The sequence below is a fragment of the Balaenoptera borealis genome (genome assembly GCF_965194805.1).
Source record: "Balaenoptera borealis genome assembly, chromosome: 20".
NCBI lineage: Eukaryota > Metazoa > Chordata > Mammalia > Artiodactyla > Balaenopteridae > Balaenoptera > Balaenoptera borealis.
In genome coordinates this window covers 27,058,522-27,079,044 of record NC_138879.1, presented here as the reverse complement: position 1 = coordinate 27,079,044, position 20,523 = coordinate 27,058,522, and the positions used below count along the sequence as shown (strand labels likewise).

At 39.8% G+C, this 20,523-nt stretch overlaps 1 protein-coding gene across 4 annotated transcripts in view; it reads right to left on the bottom strand.

Annotated features, from left to right (window-relative positions):
- The window catches only part of CA10 (carbonic anhydrase 10), a 615,488-nt gene that overhangs the window by 87,808 nt on the left and 507,157 nt on the right, over positions 1–20,523 (bottom strand). For all 4 annotated transcript variants that reach the window (XM_082371688.1, XM_082371689.1, XM_082371687.1 and 1 more), the window contains one exon: positions 17,364–17,549. In XM_082371688.1, the coding sequence (XP_082227814.1) occupies positions 17,364–17,549 (186 nt within the window). The remainder of the gene's footprint in view (positions 1–17,363; positions 17,550–20,523) is intronic.

Genomic DNA, 20,523 nt, shown 5'->3' with positions numbered 1-20,523 from the left:
GCCAGACACAGTGCTAAGGTTCTTTACCTTGCACTTTCTTGTTCTATCCAAACAACAGCCCTCTGAGGTTGACAGTGTTATTACCATTTTTTTCTCATTTAGGAGGAGCCTACATAACTTGTTAAAGGGCACACAATTAGGAGGCAGGGCTGGCATTCCAACGTGTTTGCTTGATGCTAACCCCTAGGCAACTTATTTGAGCCCACTCTGTGGTTTGTGCATTGGCAGAAAGGAAGGAGAGGAAGAGCCACGTTAGCAGTCAGGCAGGCGAGTGACACGGTTGTGATGTGCTCCTGAGGTTCCTGTGATGAATAAGGTTGTTGTGACTCTAAATCTCAAGATGCAAAATTCTTTGAGTGTACATTATGGATTGACTACAGTTATTCTTTCTATTTATAAGTAGTATTCCTATTTGTCTGGGATGCTTGCATCCTATTTCTGCCACACTCGTACTATTCCTTCAAGATCCTGCTCATGTCAGAAAGCTTTGTCCAACCCTCAGATTTGAGTCAAGTGTGTCAACAACACTTTAGCATGTAGATTTTCTTGGGCTGAACAGAAAAGAACTGTTTGTGTTTCCCACCACAGTAGACATTTTGGGGGATATCTACGTAGCATACAATGCCTACCTTCTCCATATAATTGCTCTCCCCCACCACAGGGGCAGGTCTCCCAAGACCTGTTTATCTACATGACCTCACTCCCATACACATAGCTGATTGGGTCAGAGAGAACTTCAGGTCTAAGTTGGGAAAATCAAATCTCTTCTTCATAGAACTTGAAATTGGGATAAAGAGCCAGCCAGTCCAGGAAAGTCTTGATCCAATGGGACATAAACTTGGGAGCTTAAGGGGGGGGGTCATTTATGACCTCCATGTGCACAGCGAATCAGAAAAAGGGCAGCTTATGGAGAGAATAAGAATAAAGAAGCCATGCAAAGATAAGAAATTGAGTAGGAGTAGTTCCTGGGTCATGGCCTTGTTTCAGTACTGGATTCCAGTCTCTTCACTGGGTCAGTGACCCTTGGGTCCTATGACATATCCTAGAAGCCTTCCAGTAAATTCTCCTCGTACCTTAACCTAGCTTGAGTGAGTTTCTGTTATTTGTACACCAAAGCACCATACCTAAGATGACCTCCGGAATTTCAACTCTATGTGGACAGCGTCCAGGTTTGTTTATCTGTGCAGCCTTAGGCTAACACTGTTCTTGGCTCAACTCCACAAATCTTTGTCGAATTGTACTTACTGAATACAGCTTTTTTATCTAAGAGATAGAGATAACCCTACCTGATCCTCCCCCAGATTGTCTTATGCTCCAGGAAATTAAATGAATTGAAACCAGGGGATAGTCAATTCCACTAAAAGGACTTGCTGTCGCTTCACCTCATTTCCAGCTGGAGGCAGGTGCAGTGAAAACTGACAAGCACTTGGAAGAGAGAGAACAGCAGGAGAGAGTGACGAGTGAGGCAGGGTATGAAAGGGGCTTGTTTTGTTCTATGTGCTTTGGAATTAAATTATCCTTTAATTACAGGGAAAAAATTACCCTCCAGCTAGTAAAGACAGCCCTAAGAAAATTTAAAAAATGTAAATCAAGCTAAATGAATACTGCAGAAGCAGCTCTAGAGCTTGGTGGGATGGAGTATTTGGATGCCCCTGAGGTTTTAAAAGCAAAGCCTGAAACTAATTTTTGGAGCAGAGCCACTCTCCCTTTTGTTTCATGGCAAAGGAGGCTAAATGCTGACACCAACAGGGATTTACCGAGGAGTTTAGGGTGACAGAATCTTCTTGCTGTTCTGGCTCTCTAAAGACCAGAATTCAAACAAAGCCTAAGTGGATGATGATGACAATTCCTGGGGTTTCTTCTCAGGAGTGCTCAATGTAGAGAAATCACTTAAATTGTAATTAAAATATACAAAACAAATGGTTCAAGGGGAAACACTAGTTTCTAGTAAAATACCTTATTAACCTCAGGAGCATTTAAGCTGGGAAGCAGTTGAATGAGTGATGTGTGACAGAGTGTGTGTCTCTGTGTGTCTGTGTGTCTGTGTGTGTGCTGGTAGCCTTGTGATGGCAGGGGCATGAGTAAGAAGTTCAATTTTTTTTTTTTTTAATTTATTTTATTGAAGTATAGTTGGTTTACAATGTTGTTTCCAATGTTTCTTCTGTACAGAAGTGGTTCCGTTATACATACATATACACTCTGTTTCATATTCTCTTCCATTATGATTTATCACAGGATATTGAATATAGTTCCCTGTGCTATACAGTAGGACTTTCTTTTTTTAATTTTTGAATTTTATTTCATTTATTTTATCATACAGCAGGTTCTTATTAGTCATCAATTTTATACACATCAGTGTATACATGTCAGTCCCAATCCCCAATTCATCCCACCATCAACCCACCCCTCCACCACTTTCCCCCTTTGGTGTCCATACGTTTGTTTTCTACATCTGTGTCTCAATTTCTGCTCTGCAAACCGGTTCATCTGTACCATTTTTCTAGTTTCCACATATATGCGTTAATACACGATCTTTGTTTTTCTCTTGCTGACTTACTTCACTCTGTATGACAGTCTCTACATCCATCAACATCTCAACAAATGATCCAATTTCGTTCTTTTATGGCTGAATAATATTCCATTGTATATACGTACCACATCGTCTTTATCCATTCGTCTGTTGATGGGCATTTAGCTTGCTTCCATGACCTGGCTATTGTAAATAGTGCTGCAGTGAACACTGGGGTGCATGTGTCTTTTTGAATTATGGTTTTCTCTGGGTATATGCCCAGTAGTGGGATTGCTGGGTCACATGGTAATTCTATTTTTAGTTTTTTAAGGAACCTCCATACTGTTCTCCATATTTGCTGTATCAATTTACATTCCCACCAACAGGGCAAGAGGGTTCCCTTTTCTCCACACTTTCTCCAGCATTTGTCGTTTGTAGATTTTCTGAGGATGCCCATTCTAACCGGTGTGAGGTGATACCTCATTGTAGTTTTGATTTGCATTTCTCTAATAATTAGTGATGTTGAGCAGCTTTTCATGTGCTTCTTGGCCATCTGTACGTCTTCTTTGGAGAAATGTCTATTTAGCTCTTCAGCCCATTTTTGTATTGGGTTGTTTGTTTTTTAATACTGAGCTGCATAAGCTGTTTATATATTTTGGAGATTAATCCTCTGTCCGTTAATTCATTTGCAAATATTGTCTCCCATTCTGAGGGTGGTCTTTTCGTCTTGTTTATGGTTTCCTTTGCTGTGCAAGAGCTTTGAAGTTCCATTAGGTCTCACATGTTTATTTTTGTTTTTATTTTCATTACTCGAGGAGGTGGATCAAAAAAGATCTTGCTGTGATTTATGTCAAAGAGTGTTCTTCCTATGTTTTCCTCTAAGAGTTTTAGAGTGTCGGGCCTTACATTCAGGTCTCTAATCCATTTTGAGTTTATTTTTGTGTATGGTGTTAGGGAGTGTTCTAATTTCATTCTTTAATGTGTAGCTGTCCAGTTTTCCCAGCACCACTTATTGAAGAGACTGTCTTTTCTCCATTGTATATCCTTGCCGTCTTTGTCATAGATTAGCTGACGATAGGTGCATGCGTTTATCCCTGGGCTTTCTATCTTGTTTCATAGATCTATATTTCTGTTTTTGTGCCAGTACCATATTGTCTTGATGACTGTAGCTTTGTAGTATAGTCTGAAGTCAGGGAATCTGATTCCTCCAGCTCTGCTTTTTTCCCTCAAGACTGCTTTGGCTTTTTGGAGTCTTTTGTGTCTCCATACAAATTTTAAGATTTTTGTTCTAGTTTTGTGAAAAATGCCACTGGTCGTTTGATAGGGATTGCATTGAATCTGTAGATTGCTTTGGGTAGTAGAGTCATTTTCACAATGTTGATGTTTCCAATCCAAGAACATGGTATATCTCTCCATCTATTTGTATCATCTTTAATTTCTTTCATCAGTGTCTTATAATTTTCTGCATACAGGTCTTTGGTCTCCTTAGGTAGGTTTATTCCTAGATATTTTATTCTTTTTGTTGCATTGGTTAATGGGAGTGTTTTCTTAATTTCTCTTTCAGATTTTTCATCATTAGTGTATAGGAATGCAAGAGATTTCTGTGCATTAATTTTGTATCCTGCTACTTTACCAAATTCATTGATTAGCTCTAGTAGTTTTCTGGTAGCATCTTTAGGACTCTCTATGTATAGTATCATGTCATCTACAAACAGTGACAGCTTTACTTCTTCTTTTCCGATTTGGATTCCTTTTCTTTCTTTTTCTTCTCTGATCACTGTGGCTAAAACTTACAAATCTATGTTGAATAATAGTGGTGAGAGTGGGCAACCTTGTCTTGTTCCTGATCTTAGTGGAAATGGTTTCAGTTTTTCACTTTTGAGGACTATGTTGGTTGTGGGCTTGTCATATATGGCCTTTATTATGTTGCAGAAAGTTCCCTCTATGCCTACTTTCTGGAGGGTTTTTATCATAAATGGGTGTTGAATTTTGTCAAAAGCTTTTTCTGCATCTATTGAGATGATCATATGGTTTTTCTCCTTCAATTTGTTACTATGGTGTATAACACTGATTGATTTGCACATATTGAAGAATGCTTGCATTCCTGGGATAAACCCCACTTGATCATGGTGTATGGTCCTTTTAATGTGCTGTTGGATTCTGTTTGCTAGTATTTTGTTGAGGATTTTTGCATCTATGTTCATCAGTGATATTGGCCTGTAGTTTTCTTTCTTTGTGACATCTTTGTCTGGTTTTGGTATCAGGGTGATGGTGGCCTCGTAGAATGAGTTTCTGAGTGTTCCTCCCCCTGCTATATTTTGGAAGAGTTTGAGAAGGATAGGGTTAGCTCTTCTCTAAATGTTTGATAGAATTCGCCTATGAAAGGCAGGCGGATTCTTAACCACTGCGCCACCAGGGAAGTGCTTGGCAAAGTGATTTAAAACCTCCTGACTAAGCTCATTTTGTCAAATAAGTCCTGTACGATTCATTTTCAAGGCTCAATCCAGAAATTCCTAGTTCAGCAAATAGATCCAAAGCAAGAAAATGTATTCACTCAAGCTACCTCTGAGACTAAGGACTATGGTTCCTCATGGTTTGCAGAGGGAAACAGATGTGTTTATGTACAAACAAATCCACAGATATACAATCTCTTGCTTATCATATTTCAAAGAAGTGAGAGAAAAAATGTATCTGTGCATATGTATGAAACTTCCTGGTTGTTGTCCATCTGAGAGGGGAAGGTGAATAAAGCTACAGTTCTCAGCAGGCCACGGCATGATGCTGTGTCATATTTTACATAGAAATTGTGCCACTTGGAGAAATAGGGTCCTGTCTCACTTTACAGTCAGAAAAAGTTCAGGCTATTCTTAAGGCTGATGCAGAACTGGGAGGGGCTAAAAGATCATTTCAGGTAACAGAGAGGGCACTTATGATGAGAGAGAACAGCATGATCAAGAAGCTACTTAGGGGCATAACTAGAGAAGTGACCTGACTTGTCTAAGATCATTCAGTGCATAGCTGGAGTAAGAGACCTGGGTTCAAATCCTAGCTCTTCCCCATATCAACCAAGTGACTGAAGGCAGGCTCTTTGACCTTTCCAACTTCCTTTCCTCTTTGTAAAATGGTGCTAATGAGTGCTACCTCACAAGAAACTTGTGAGGATTGGGTGCAAAAGGCACTGAGCACAATGCCTAGAACACAGTACATGCTCAGTAAATGAAAGCTGATGGTAGTAATAACATTAGTACATTGTATCTTTATGTTTTATCTGCAAGGATTTTGGACTAGATGAGCTCTAAGGGTTAAGCTGGCTAATAACTGACATGTACAGCACAACTGCTGTACAAGTCAGTTTTATACTATAAGAGCACTATCTCAGAATTGCCTCTTTTTTTTTTTTTTGCACTGCACATCACTCTATAGTGTGTATAGAACTGGCCTTATTACCCCATATCACAGCTTAAAAGGTTAAGGAAGGCTATGTGACTTGCCTATTTCTGCCCTTACTGAGATCACACAGCTAGTAATTGACAGAGCAGGGTCTTGAAGTCAGATCTGCTAAGTCAAAATGTTGCCCTCTGTCTGGTGGCCCTAGTGTCCGTCTCCTAGGCCAATGTCCTTTCCCATGATGTGTTTGTCTCTGTTTCCCTGCAGCCCTCTTACAGACCAAGGCAATGACTGCTCTTGGAGACTGCTTCTAATAAGCTGGTCCAATGAATAATCATGAGAGCAATCCTAGTCTTGCCCTTTTACTGCTGATATGAAGATAGATTTATAGAGGCTGACTCTGGCTGGTATTTGGGAATGGATAATTACCCTCACTTACTATATCCTAGGCTGCTTTGGCTAAATATTAACTGCCCAGAATTCTGCCCTTTCCAACCAATTCTGAGCATGAGCATGCCACAGGCAACTAAGTGGCATAATTCATTTGAGGTGACCATAAATCTAAGATTTCTGCTAGAAATGATGCAAGGAATTAATGGAACATGAAATCAAGTAAATGGAATTGAGTACAGTAATTAGTTCATATTTTAATTCTCAGGCCTGTTTATTATCCATTAACTGGTAAGCAATTAAGTTGGCACCATTGAAATGATTAGCTTTGTTTCAGCAAAAGTTTATCGATATGTCAGCGCAAATGAATCTGGTGGTTTTAAACGGCTTTATTTTGAATTGCATAGCAGCATATCCATGGAGCGGCTAGACATCTAATGATTTGATTTTGCAATATATTGTTATCTAGATTACTTATATTTAATATTGCTGAGCTGTTCTGGATGGTTATTGGGAAGAGTGTGTGAGAGGACGGATTCAAACTGTAGAAAAGTATGGCTTATATCCTTGGGTTCTTAATGCTATAGTATGATTGCATTTTCCTATTGAGACCAAATGAAGGATCTTTAAGGCATTTCACTTTCTATTTTGGTCTTCCAAACTTTAATTTCCAAACTTCTTGGAATTAGACACTATAAAGGTTCTCACTCAGTGGTGTTTTTGTTGGACACTCAAGATTGCTCATGTTTGTGAAATAATCTGCCAATGTCTTTGCCTTTTTGAGGCTGATTGTATAAATGCCCTTGTGATGGGGTTCTGCTCATTAAGGCAGGAAACCTGAATATCAGATTACACCTGCTCTACTGGGCAAGAAAAAACAGATGACCTAAAATGGTCTTTTGAATGTTGGGATTTGATATAATTACAATTTTTATTTAGAAAATATTAAATCCCAAAGTAAGAGTCAGGAAACTTGGGTTCTGGTCCTAATTCTGCCACTGAATCTTGGTGACTCGGGCAGGTCTCTTGCCCTTCCTGGCTCTAATTTTCTCTTTGTATGTAAGTGGGTGGGAAGAAATGACCTCAGTGGGGCCTCTAACACTGATACTTTAGATGGAGGGTTTGTGCAGACTTCTTTCTAATAACAGGTCTGTATCTTGAAGTGGAGATGTGATCTTTGGAGGAAATTCTACAAAATTTTTTTAATTAAGTTTTTCTTAAAGATCTTACTTTATTATTTATTTCTTTATTATATTTATTTTTGGCTGTGTCTGGTCTTAGTTGCAGCACATGTGATCTTCACTGAGGCATGCAGGATCTTTCGATGCGGCGCGGGCTCTTTGTTGCAGTGTGCGGGCTTCTCTCTAGTTGTGGCCTGCGGGCTCCAGGGTGCGTGGGTTCTGTAGTTGTATCACGTGGGTTTCAGAGCATGTGGGCTCTGTAGTTTGCAGCACGCAGGCTCTCTAGTTGAGGATCGCGAGCCAGTAGTTGTGGTGAGCAAGCTTATTTGCCCGGCGGCATGTGGGATCTTAGTTCCCTGACCAGGGATCGAACCCGCATCCCCTGCATAGTAAAGGGGATTCTTTACCACTGGGCCACCAGGGAAGTCCCGGAAACTCCAGAAATTTTAATGAACATTGACGTGGTCAGATTAGTAGTGAACAAGTCATTTTTTACTTTACATTTTCTTTTCCAATTGACTTTATTACTGTAGCTTTGGAAATGGATAAAAAATGTACCGCTAATCATTTCAATGGTACCAGCTTAACTGTTCACCAGTTGCTGGTTCACAGAAGTGTTAGAAGCAGTACCCATCCTCTAACTGCAGTGTCACTGGTTACTAAATAAAAGAAGATCCCATTCAACACTTGTAGAGTCATAACAGTGATGATTTCTATGATGACAGTTAGGTTCTACTGACCCCTGATCAAGTCCCAGTTAATGACTGTCTTTAATATTGTCTTTGTAAAATCTAGAAACAATAAATGCTGGAGAGAGTGTGGAGAAAAGGGAACACTCTTGCACTGTTGGTGGGAATGTAAATTGATACAGCCACTATGGAGAACAGTATGGAGGTTCCTTAAAAAACTAAAAATAGAACTACCATACGACCCAGCAATCTTACTACTGGGCATATACCCTGAGAAAACCATAATTCAAAAAGAGTCATGTACCAAAATGTCCATTGCAGCTCTATTTACAATAGCCAGGACATGGAAGCAACCTAAGTGTCCATCATCGGATGAAGGGATAAAGAAGATGTGGCACATATATATGATGGAATATTACTCAGCCATAAAAAGAAACGAAATTGATTTATTTGTCATGAGGTGGATGGAGTTAGAGTCTGTCATACAGAATGAAGTAAGTCAGAAAGAGAAAAACAAATACAGTATGCTAACACATATATATGGAATCTAAGGGAAAAAAAAAAAAAGGTCATGAAGAACCTAGTGGTAAGACGGGAATAAAGACACAGACCTACTAGATAATGGACTTGAGGATATGGGGAGGGGGAAGGGTAAGCTGTGACAAAGTGAGAGAGTGGCATGGACATATATACACTACCAAACATAAAATAGATAGCTAGTGGGAAGCAGCCGCATAGCACAAGGAGGTCAGCTCGGTGCTTTGTGATCACCTAGAGGAGTGGGATAGGGAGGGTGGGAGGGAGGGAGATGCAAGAGGGAAGAGATATGGGAACATATGTATATGTATTACTGATTCACTTTGTTATAAAGCAGAAACTAATACACCATTGTAAAGCAATTATACTCCAATAAAGATGTTAAAAAAAAATATTGTCATTGTAATATAACACCTCCCTCCCTGCTTTAGATGGACACCAAGGGGGGAGATAAAAATCAAGTAAAGGAAGATGGTGGTTGTCATAATGCCACCCTGGCAGGACCAGATCAGAGTTAAGATACAGGTTGGGATGGAATCAATGGGATAATGAACTGATCTCAACAATTTGTCTTCAAATGCAATGACTGCTCTCTTAGGCAGCCCCAAAGTGTTCATCTAAAATGGCAATCCAGGAAGCTGCTGACTGGACTGGGCTGTCCTTTCCCAGAAGTAATTATAAAAATGTTCAAAGGGAAAAGTGCCTATCCTTAGATCAGAGTCATCATCTTCTTGATAGTATCATCATAATCTGCTCTACCACTGGGTTTCTGACCTCTGTTTGCTTTACTTCTTAAAGGTCAGTTTGTTCACTCTGGGTGGGACTGGTTCCTGGAATCCAGAGCTTTGGCTTCTAGCATTGGCAAAGACAAGTTCCCTGGTCTGATCCTGGGAGTAATTCCAGGGCTGAAATGAGGAATCTAAATGAATTTTTCTAGCACACCAGTTATCAATTGTTCCATTACTCCTCCCAGGTACACTGAAAATTCACTTACCTTATATTTGTAAATAATTTGACATTAACACTTAGATCTTCTGTTAATAATGCCATTGACTTTATTAGGTTTGTCATTATGACAACAGAATTTAATTTATGATATATTGGGCATAATTTAGACTCTCTGAAAGCTACAGTCTTTTAAATGATATTCATTTACTCATTCAGTCTACCAAGTGCCTATCACATGTATGTGATATTAAAAGACACAACCTACTCTGTGGCTGCAGGGAGTTAACAGTCTGTTTGGGAATATGGTGTCTTCCACTAGATTGAAGGCTCCTGAAAGGCAGGCCCTGCAGCCTACAGATCTTTGAATTTCCCCACTGGACTAGGGCCCAGAGTAGGTGAACATTGATTATTTGGGGGTTTATGTATAAACCTTAGCCTATGGTAAGCAATGTTATGTATCAGAAGACCTGAATTAAATCCAGCCTCAATCACTTATTGTCAGGATGGTCTTGGGCCTTAGTTTCCCCAGGTATAAAGGGGATAATATTAAGGGTAACCTCACTGAGCTAGTGTTTAGTGATTAAATCAGAGAATTTATGTCAATGTACTTTGGAATTCATTCAAAGTAAAAGCCAAAGTCCATACAAAATCCACGCAGAGGTGATGATCTGCAGCAGCTCCCGGCCCTGCTCTTCTCTCTCTGACCTCTCACACTTGATCACTTACACGTGAGCTCCTGGTCTTCCTAGAACACTCAAGCTTTCTCCCACTTCAAAGCTATGGAATTGGTTGTTGCCTCTGCCTAGAATGTCCTTTCCCTAGACATCCCCATGGCAACCTCACAAATGTCATGTTCTCAACAAGGTCTACACTGACCACCATATTTACACTTGTAACTCACTACCTCCACTCCTCATCCTCTGATCCCCCCTACTCTGATCTATTTCTTTTCCTATAGCATTTATCATACTTACCATAGAAATTTACTCATTTATTATGTCTATTATTTATTATTTGTCTATCCCCACTAGACTTAATTACCTTACAGGCAGGATTTTTACCAGTTTAATTCACTGTAGCACATGGTAGGCTCTCAATTAATATTTGTTAACTAAATGAAAGAATGAAAGTAAATCACAAAGCATGTAAACAGTCACTGGGTATTAGCAGTGAGATTCTGTAGCCACCTATGGGTGTGACTGAATAAGTTCTGGATTGCACTGCACAGTAATTGATTCAAGTCTGTGCCTTGTCCCTCCAATGGATATAAAATTCCTCCAAGGTGACACTTAATTGTTCAATCCCTTTCTGTTCTTTACCACATTTAGAATAGGGCTAGGTTAGTACCTCGTCTCAAAGCATACCTCTTTCTCAGAGAAAGCCTAGAACTTCTCTTAGTGGTTACTGTGAAGTAAGTCACTCTTCCTTTCTTCCAGTTTCTAATGGAATTTGATGCTTTGGACAGCCTTTATTAAAACACTTGAATTTAAATGAGGCTATATATAACAATCCCTATATAGTCAATGAATGCAACACACCCAAAATTCCAGGGAAAAAAAAGCCTATAAAGTTCCAATTCCTAAAACACCAATAGTAGATTAAGTTATTTATTCAGTGATTGAATGATTAATTCCACAAACATCAATTAAGAAACACCTAATGTATGTTAGGCACTGTGCTAGATGCATGATGTACAAAGATGAATAGCAAAAAATCTCTGTCCTTGAGGGGATTACCAAGATTATTTATTCCTTAATTCAGCAAACATTTATTGACTCTGTTGTCATGTGCCAATGTACTAGGTTCTGAAATACATTAATGATCAAGATAAAATTCCTATCAACAAGAAATGTGGTTCCAGAAGTGAGAGTAAACAGTTATAAAATCTATAGCGATGGGTAATTTAATCGATTGGGGTCAGCAAAATTTTTCTCTAAAAGGCCAGGTAGTAAATATTTTGGCTTTTGCAAGCCACATATGGTCTCTGTTGCATATTCTGCTCTTTAAAAAACAATCCTTTAAAAATGTAAACCATCCTTAGCTCCTTGGCTGAATTTGGCCTACAGTCTACAGTTTGTGGACTCCTGTAGTAAACGAATATACAGGATTCTCTGGAAGTCAAAAGGAGGCAGCAACACTTTACTGGCTGGGAGGAGGGAAGGGGACTTGGAAAGCAAAACAAGGTTGGCTGTGCTGGATATAGGGGGAGGAAAATGGAGCTAGAAATCAGGGTAGAGGGAACAGCTTTCCCATGGCACTTAAGTAACTCTTCTATGTGTATTACTCGTGTATCTGTTATTTTTGAATATCCCAATTCTCATTCCCCCTCAAATCCCCAGTTGTGCCAATGGAGCATCTCTACCAGGAGGTCCCAGCCTCCTGCAAGGTGCTAATTAGATTTCTGGAGTACCTCCTCCCCAAACCATTCAGTGCCTCATGGGGCCCTGGTTCTCAGTCATGTGTTCCTCAGCACTTTCATACCTTTGCACACTTCAGGACGATTTGGTGTTAGTTGCTTATTCCTACAAATTTGTGTTACTTTGGTGAAACTGGTCTCTCAGAGATGCAAATAACTGATTCCTTGAAGAGGACAAGGCCTGCAGTTTCTGTTGTTTAGTCTCAGTTGTTTGCACTGAGATAATTGTTTTCTCTATTCTGATTCAGAGCCACTAAAAATACATATATTCTACATGGGACTTTTATTTCCCCTTTTAATTAAACAAATCTTATCTACATAGCAACAGCTATGGACTTTTTCCTCCCTCAGATGTGTTTGAACAGAATCAAGATTCAAGAGGCTGAGACTTGAAAGGTTCATGTATTTCTACCCAGCCTTCATAGGGAGCAGCAACTGTGTCAGGTCACACAGCTGTTCATCCATCCTCTCCTTAATACAATCCAGAGAGAGTTATTTCATAGTTCCCTTTCCAGAACAATCCTCAAGTATAACCCATATTATGTTGTATTATAAACATATGTAAGCCTCAATAGACTGTATGCTTCTCTGGGCAGGACCTGGGTTTTGAGCTCAGCACACAGCAGGAGCACACTAGCTATGTGAAGAGTGGATAAAATAAACAGGAGGATCTGGCCACAGGTATTCCATGAAGTGGCTGGTGCAATTCTCAGTGTACCTCCTTAACCCTTTGAAGTGAAGAACTTAAGGAAGGTTTTCAAAATGAATACTTCCAATTTCCCCAAATAAGAAAGATTCTTCTTATCTAAACTCACTACTGCAACCTAATCCACGGACATGATTCTTTTCAAATATTATCTTTTTCCTGGTTAATGTATTTTTTCTTTTCATTAATACCCTACTTTGTATTGGACATTAATCTAACCACTCAGACACGATTAGCAAGCTAAATGTTTTACTTATTAAAAATGGTTAATTTTCCCATCTTAAAAAAATGGAGACGTTTGAATCTCTGAATATGCTCATTTATCACCAATCCCCGACAATGCATCCAGGAGTTCTTGTGTAGGACATGAATAATTTTTATAAAAACACAGCTGCTGACAGTGTTGTACATCCACACAGCTTTATAAAACAAAGCAAATGATGACCATCAATTACAATAACCTCACTAGACAAGACTGCAATTAATCTACAGCTCTTCAGATAACGACTGCTGCACTGCGCCAAGGAAAATGCTCGGCATTAACTGGCTTATCGTGATCAGCAATAATAGATGGGGCAGATGGCAATGCGATTATTCATTGTCAACACAATAAACAAATGCTTTGCTGCCGAAATGTTTACCTAGGTCCTCTCAGAGGATAGCTCAAAATAGAGAACAAAGGCAGCTCTGAAAATAGCTCAAACTAAAAATAAACAGTTAATCTATGGATGAAATATACTTACTTAACTGGGGCTAACCCTCAGTAGAAAGCAACTGGAAAGTATTTTCCCTAAGGAAATCATGGGTTGGGTAGAGTTTTGGCATTATAAGGTACAGTAAAGCCCATAGCTCACTTGCTTCTTAGGATGAGTCACTTTTATGAAGTCCTCAAATTCCATTCCATGATAATAATTCCAGTGATGAGAATTCATTGTTTTCAGAGGCAGACTCATTCCATAGATAGATAGCTCTCATTGTTAGAACATATATTTAGCTGACTGCCATCTCTCTGGAATTTTGGACAATTGACCCTATGTTTTCCCCTCATCCCACATAGAAGATGTTAAACTCTTCTTGCTCACTAAAGCCTTTTATTTATTTTTATTAATTAATTAATGAATTAATTTTTATTATTTTTTTAAACATCTTTATTGGAGTATAATTGCTTTACAATGTTGTGTTAGTTTCTGCTGTATAACAAAGTGAATCAGTTATATGTATACATATATCCCCATATCCTCTCCCTCCCACCCTCCCTATCCCACTCCTCTGGGTGGTCACAGACCACCACAGAGCTGATCTCGCAGGGCTAAATGCAAGCATACCTTGTTTTGTTGCACTTTCTTGTACTGTGCAGATACTGTGTTCTTTACAAATTAAAGGTTTGCAGCCACCCTGCATTGAGCAAGTCTATTAGTGCCATTTTTCCAATAGCATTTACTCGCTTGTGTCTCTGTGTCATATTTTGGTAATTCTCGCAATATTTCAAACTTTTTCATTATTATTATATTTGTTAAGGTGATCTGTGATCAGTTCTTTGATGTTACTACTGTGACTCACTGAAGACTCAGATGATGGTTAGCATTTTTTAGCAATAAAGTATTTTTAAATTAAGGTATGCACAATGTTTTTTTAGGCATAGTGCTATTGCACACTTACTGTAGTATAGTGTAAACATAACTTTTATATGCACTGGGAAATAAAATTCACGTGACTTGCTTTATTGTGATCTTCGCTTTATTGCAGTGGTCTGGAACCTGCAATATCTTTGAGGTATCTCAAAAATCAATGCCTATCCAACTCTCCACATGACATGTTTTGGTGCTTTCAACATTCTGGTTTTTTGCACCTAAACCCACACCAGTTTTTAGACCACTCATACTCAGGGGCTCAGAAAGAAATGTGATATATCTGATGTGGTGTACTCAGGGCAAAGTGTAACTATTTGTGCTGAAGCTGAATGTCAATCTTGCCTTGGAGCAGGGGATGTGTGTGTGGCTGCTCTGCTTGGGAAGCTGTTCTCCAAACACCATTAGTCTAGATAGCACCCCAGCTTTGCCATGTCCAGGGGGCAATTACTTCGGGTACGCCTTTTAAAATTTTTGTGCAGGATGGCTTTGTTGATTAAGTCCTCCTTCTCTAGAAAACTGAGATAATTCAGGCAGAACCTGAGCTGAAATTGACACAGTGGTAACTAACCAAATTCTCTCGCAAAAATTTTTACAAATGCACATTCCTGGACCCCTTCTCTGGAGACTAATTCAGCTTCTTCCGGAGAAGGATTCAAATGTAAATATTTTGGCAATTTTCCTCAGTTAGTTCTAATTCGCAACTCTGTTTAAATGCTTTTTTCATTGAGAACACTTAATAATGTACTACTGATGGAGTGCTTCACAAACCTAATATTCATACTCTCCTGGGAGCTTTAAAAATGCAGGTTCTTTGGAGCAGCTGATACTTGTGGTCCGGAGTAGGTCTAGGAAAATTAATACATCAAGATCAAATTGTTATATGTTTCCCTTAAGGGTTTTGGAAGCCCTCATTTACTCCAAAATTGTAGTTTATATACAAGTTACAAAGCACCCTTATTACATATTGAAGAAACAAGCAACTTTAAGAAATGCTACAATGTAAAGATTTTAGCCTGGTAACCATCTATATTTTTTCACTCATTCATTTAATAAATTCATTCACAAATTCATTTTTATTCTGAGACAATATTGTGATAGGCACTGGAATTTAAATTTCAGTAGGGGAGGAAAACAAAGAAATAACAGCAAATAAATGTCAGTCAACAAAGAAAATGAATACAAATCTTAAAATAACGTATTTAAAAAGGAAGAGTTTATCTAATTTTAAATAGTCTCTAATTCAGACTGGCAGTCCCCAGTCATTCTCAGTTCATGAGTTTTTGCCCTGCTTTCATCATATTCCCTGCTATATGTTAGTTCAGGATCTCTAACTCTTCAGAATTTCCCATTACATTCTCATGTCCCTTTGGCAGACATCCCTAATCATTCCTAGCTTTTTTTTCCCGACAGATTCAGGAAGGAGACTCATATTCCTGCTCAACCCGGTCCTCTATGCAGCCATTATTAATAGACCACAGATGAAATCCACTTGCAGCTTCCCCCATGCACAGTGCCTTGACACACCTTGGTGACTTTGCTGTTCCTTGTTTCCTGCTTTATCTTTGTTGTCTATCAACTATTGAGTACTTCTAGTGATCCTTACATCTTTAATCCCACTTAATTTTCAAAACAACCTGGAGAGGTATATAAACTCAGCCTTAGAAGGATCAAGTAACCATCTCAAGGTCACACAATTACTGTGTATCACAGCAGGGGGTACAAACTCAGATTCTTTGATGCCAAAGCTGATGCTCTTAAACTTGTTCTGCATTGCTTCTCTTCTCAGCCCAGTTCAAAGGGCACCTCTTCTGTGAAACTTCTCCTGCACACTTCAAGGAAAAATTGTCACTTCTTCCTTAGAGATGGCCAAGGTCTTTGTACTTCTCCATTACAGCATGGCATTATACTTTAATGATTTGAATATAGTATTCTTTGAGCTCCTCTGTGGTAGGAACTATATCTTTACATATATATATCTCCGTATCCCTGGTAACTAGCACAGTGCCTAGGTAGGTTCTCAGTTGATGCATTTTGAATGATCATTAAAATCTGGCCACTGGACTCATTCAGCTGTGGATCTCTTTCTCAGTGTGTGGCCTTATTATATTAAAAACAATGCCAGGTTTAATCATGATCTTGATTAAAAATATTAAAAAGACCAAGCCAATAGTGAGATGCATACTTCTGTTATTTGAAAGCCTTCTTGACATCAGTTATTGAGGACTCTTAAACAGAAACCTAGCTACAAGATATTTAGCATATAAGGACACCTGACCTCTAGTTGATAACCACCCTCATGTGTAAGGGAGGTAAAAGAGGTCTAATTAACTACACCCTGCTTATCAAGTGTCATATGTCATAGCACACATGATATTTGTTTAAATTGTAGCTCTTGTCCTATAACTGAAGGTGTGGTTTGGCTCACTGATGTGGCCTGAATTCTGTCTGGGTTGATGGTAGACACAGTGATACTCACCATTAATGGTGGCACATTCTGCAGAAACTCAGACTATGTAGTTCCCTGACATTTATTTCGCTATACGTAGTAGTTTTGTGCAAATAAGACCCATTCTGCCAGAAAGGAGAATTATGGAATCTATGCAAACATATGTGACATATAGGGGGCTGATTGCACAGATAGGTGTAAATGAAGATGTACATGTAAGGTGAGGGTTTAGGGTTGAAGTAATGATCTGGCGATATCTTAGGGCATTAGTCACAAGAGAGCTGCACCAATGTCTCAGGAGGAAATATCAAGTTTCACTGTGGTCTTCCCTGGAAAACACTGGAAGCTCATTATAAACTTCTATGTCAACTTGCAAAAGACAGATGGAGAAAGGAGGCACAGACCTTCTTATTTCATAGATACAAGAGCAGTCTTTCCATCTGTCATCACACCTTGGATATAAATAAGCACCAAAATCTTATTAATTGGCACTTACCCATAGTACTTCAATAACCTCACATACCTCCCCAGAGAAGGCTTGTCCGTTGAGGAGGTGCTCTGACCCTTGGCTATCTTCACTCCCAAAGTGTAGCCGGACCTCCTCCAGCCGGTGACTGTATGTCATGGGCCCTCCTGATACGTTGACCAAGTGCTCCTTGTCCAGGCGCAGGGACACATGTCTTCCAGTGTTGTACATGGTCCCACTGACCTGCAAGGCAATGAGCAACAGGTCAAACAAGGCTCTCCTCCTTCCATTTCTCACAATTTCTCACTCAACCCAGCATGGTGCTTAGACCAATGCCTTTTGCTTCCTTTTGATAGGAAGACACTAGGCTAATTCCACATGTGGAGTAGGGAGTGACAGCCTCCCCAGAGAGCATTTCTGCCCTACCTGGCATCTATGGTACTTTCTGTGAGTCATAAGCCACATTATCATTTAGGAATCTGAGGTAGGAACTCAAAGGAAACCTCATCAACTGTGACTAATATTTTGCACGTTGCACTTATAAAGAATTAACTTGTCTTCTTACCATAAATATTTGGAATGTAAAGATGCTGTAAAAGTTAAAATCTCAGGTGTGAGAAATTGGAGAAAGCAGTTAGTAAGGATGAGATGCTACAAAGGCCAAAAGAGAGACAAGTAAGCTAAAATGAGTGAATAAGAGCAAACCTTAGGGGGAGACTGAGGCTTATGTTTGTAGTCTCAAGCATTCAGTCTGGTGTGTCTTGGTTTAGGTCCTTCTCTCACCCCTGCAACTAGACACTGCAAAGAGTCAGAGCTCTGATACTTTCTTGCAGTTTGTGGCCTCAATGTTAAGCTAAAGAGATTCATATAAGCTTCCCATTTTACAGACTTCCTATTCCATCTTGCTTCAGCCCCTGCAAGCTGAACCTTACTGCTTGGGGTTTCTTTCCCTTCTTTTCTCTTGAACTTGATACTCAACTTCATTTTGTTGACTATGACCTTAGCACCTCTCAACACTTGATTCTAGAACACTGATTCCTACCTGTGAGTCTATTGCCTTAGTCTTCTGGGTTGACTTAGCTCTAGGGGCAGATTGAAAACTTAAGGGAGACTTTGAGTGGGTCTGGATGGAATGCTTCTGGGCTATGGATTGCTGAGCTACTTGGATTTTCTACCTGCTTACTCTGACTCCTTTGGGCCTAGCCCTAGGGATTCTTTAAGCTAACGGTCCCCACAATTTTGGCACCAGGGACCGGTTTCGTGGAAGACAATTTTTCCCACGGACTGGGAGGGTGGAGGTTTCAGGATGATTCAAGTGCATTACATTTATCGTGCAGTTTATTTTTATTATTATTACATTGTAATATATAATGAAATAATTATACAACTCACCATAATGCAGAATCAGTGGGAGTCCTGAGCTTGTTTTCACTTGCCACTCACAGATAGGATTTTGATATGAGTCTGCAAGCAATTGATTTATTATGGTCTCTGTGCAGTCAAACCTCTCTACTAATGATAATCTCTATTTGCAACCACTCCCCAGAGCTAGCATCACTGTCTCAGTTCCACCTCAGATCATCAGGCGTTAGATTCTCATAAGGAGTGCACAACAAATATCCTTCACATGTGCAGTTCACAGTAGGGTTTGCACTCCTATGAGAATCTAATGCAGTGCTGATCTGACAGGAGGCAGAACTCAGGCGGTAATGTGAGTGATGGGGAGCAGCTGTAAATACAGATGAAGCTTTGCTTGCTCGCCTGCTGCTCCCCTCGTGCTCTGCAGCCTGGTTCCTAACAGGACACAGACCGGTACCGGTCCATGGCCCGGGGGTTGGAGACCCTTGCTTTAAGGGATTCATGTAACTTCTGACAACTTCATTAGATATGGTTTTCATATATTTGCTCTATAACATTAACCTTACCTGCCCCTCCACCTTTCTGGCACTAGACTTGTGAATGATCAGTTAGTTTAGTTCTGTAGATTTCTCACTGTGGCAGAGACAGCAGTGTTTACCAAAATACTCCACTGACTCACTATAGCACCATCTTGCTATAAGGTGGAGCCCATGTGCTGATGTTGGCCATGGTCTGTGAGGGGACATGACAAATGTCGTTTACAGGCTGAAACAGTGAAAAGCTTAAGTAAGATTCTCCAGTCTCTTTCTTCCCCTGCTTCATCAATCAAGGGGCAATATGGGAATTTGTAAATGTGATACAGCTACAAGATGGAGCCTGTGTCAGCCTGAGTCGCTGGCAGATTATGTGCAGGTTGCAAAAATGGCTAGAATTCTTCCACTCCTTGAAACTACACTACTTACAATGTGACCTTGTAGCCGGTCCCATCAAGATAGGGCCGTCTGTTTCTCCACCTCTTGAATCTGGACTGGCCTTGTCACTTGCTTTGGCCAATAGCACGTAGTGGATACAACATGCTTATTCTGAGAGTTGGCGTCTAGAGGCCTTGCACGTGTCCTTACTCCTTTTTGGAAACTCGAAACCACCATGCAAACAAGCCTGGGCTAGCCTGCTGGAGGATGACCCAGAGTGAGGAGAACCATCCCAGGAGAAGCCATCCTAGGCTGGCCATTCCATGACTGATCCACCAGTTGACTGTCTTAGTCTGGCCTGCACCAGAAGAATTTCCCACAGACCATAGCTTCCCATATACTGCGGAGCTAAAAATTTGGTTGTTTTCAGTCCCTAAGCTTTGAGATAGTTTGTTATAGAGCAAAAGCTAACTGATATACTCTAAGTCAATCATCTTCTCTGTCATGTGACTCTGGAACTATCAACAGAAACTCTGGACAGTCTTTGTTGAGTAGCTGAACTAGAAAGTCACTTGGGGCTCAGACAGTCAGTCTGCTAATCAGCTGGAAAGTCATACCAGAACGAGAGAAGAAAGCAGCAGATATGCCAAGAGTGACAGAGGAAACCATGCAGAGAGAGAATTGGAGAGAATATCTACTTCACCTTCAGAAACCCTTTGCACCTCTTTGTTCCACTTCCTTCGTGAGGCCTGGGCTGTGCTTTCTCTGATACTTTACATCTTACAAAGGGATTTATTTTTTCTTAAGTTATCTATTTCTTGCAACCAAATGATCCCTATCAAAGACTCTATGCCTGTTCTCCAGTCTCAAATAAATGTATATTTAGTCAGTATGATATAATGAGAGCTTGTCTTCTTTTCTTGTCCCAATTTATGACTTTCTTTGCA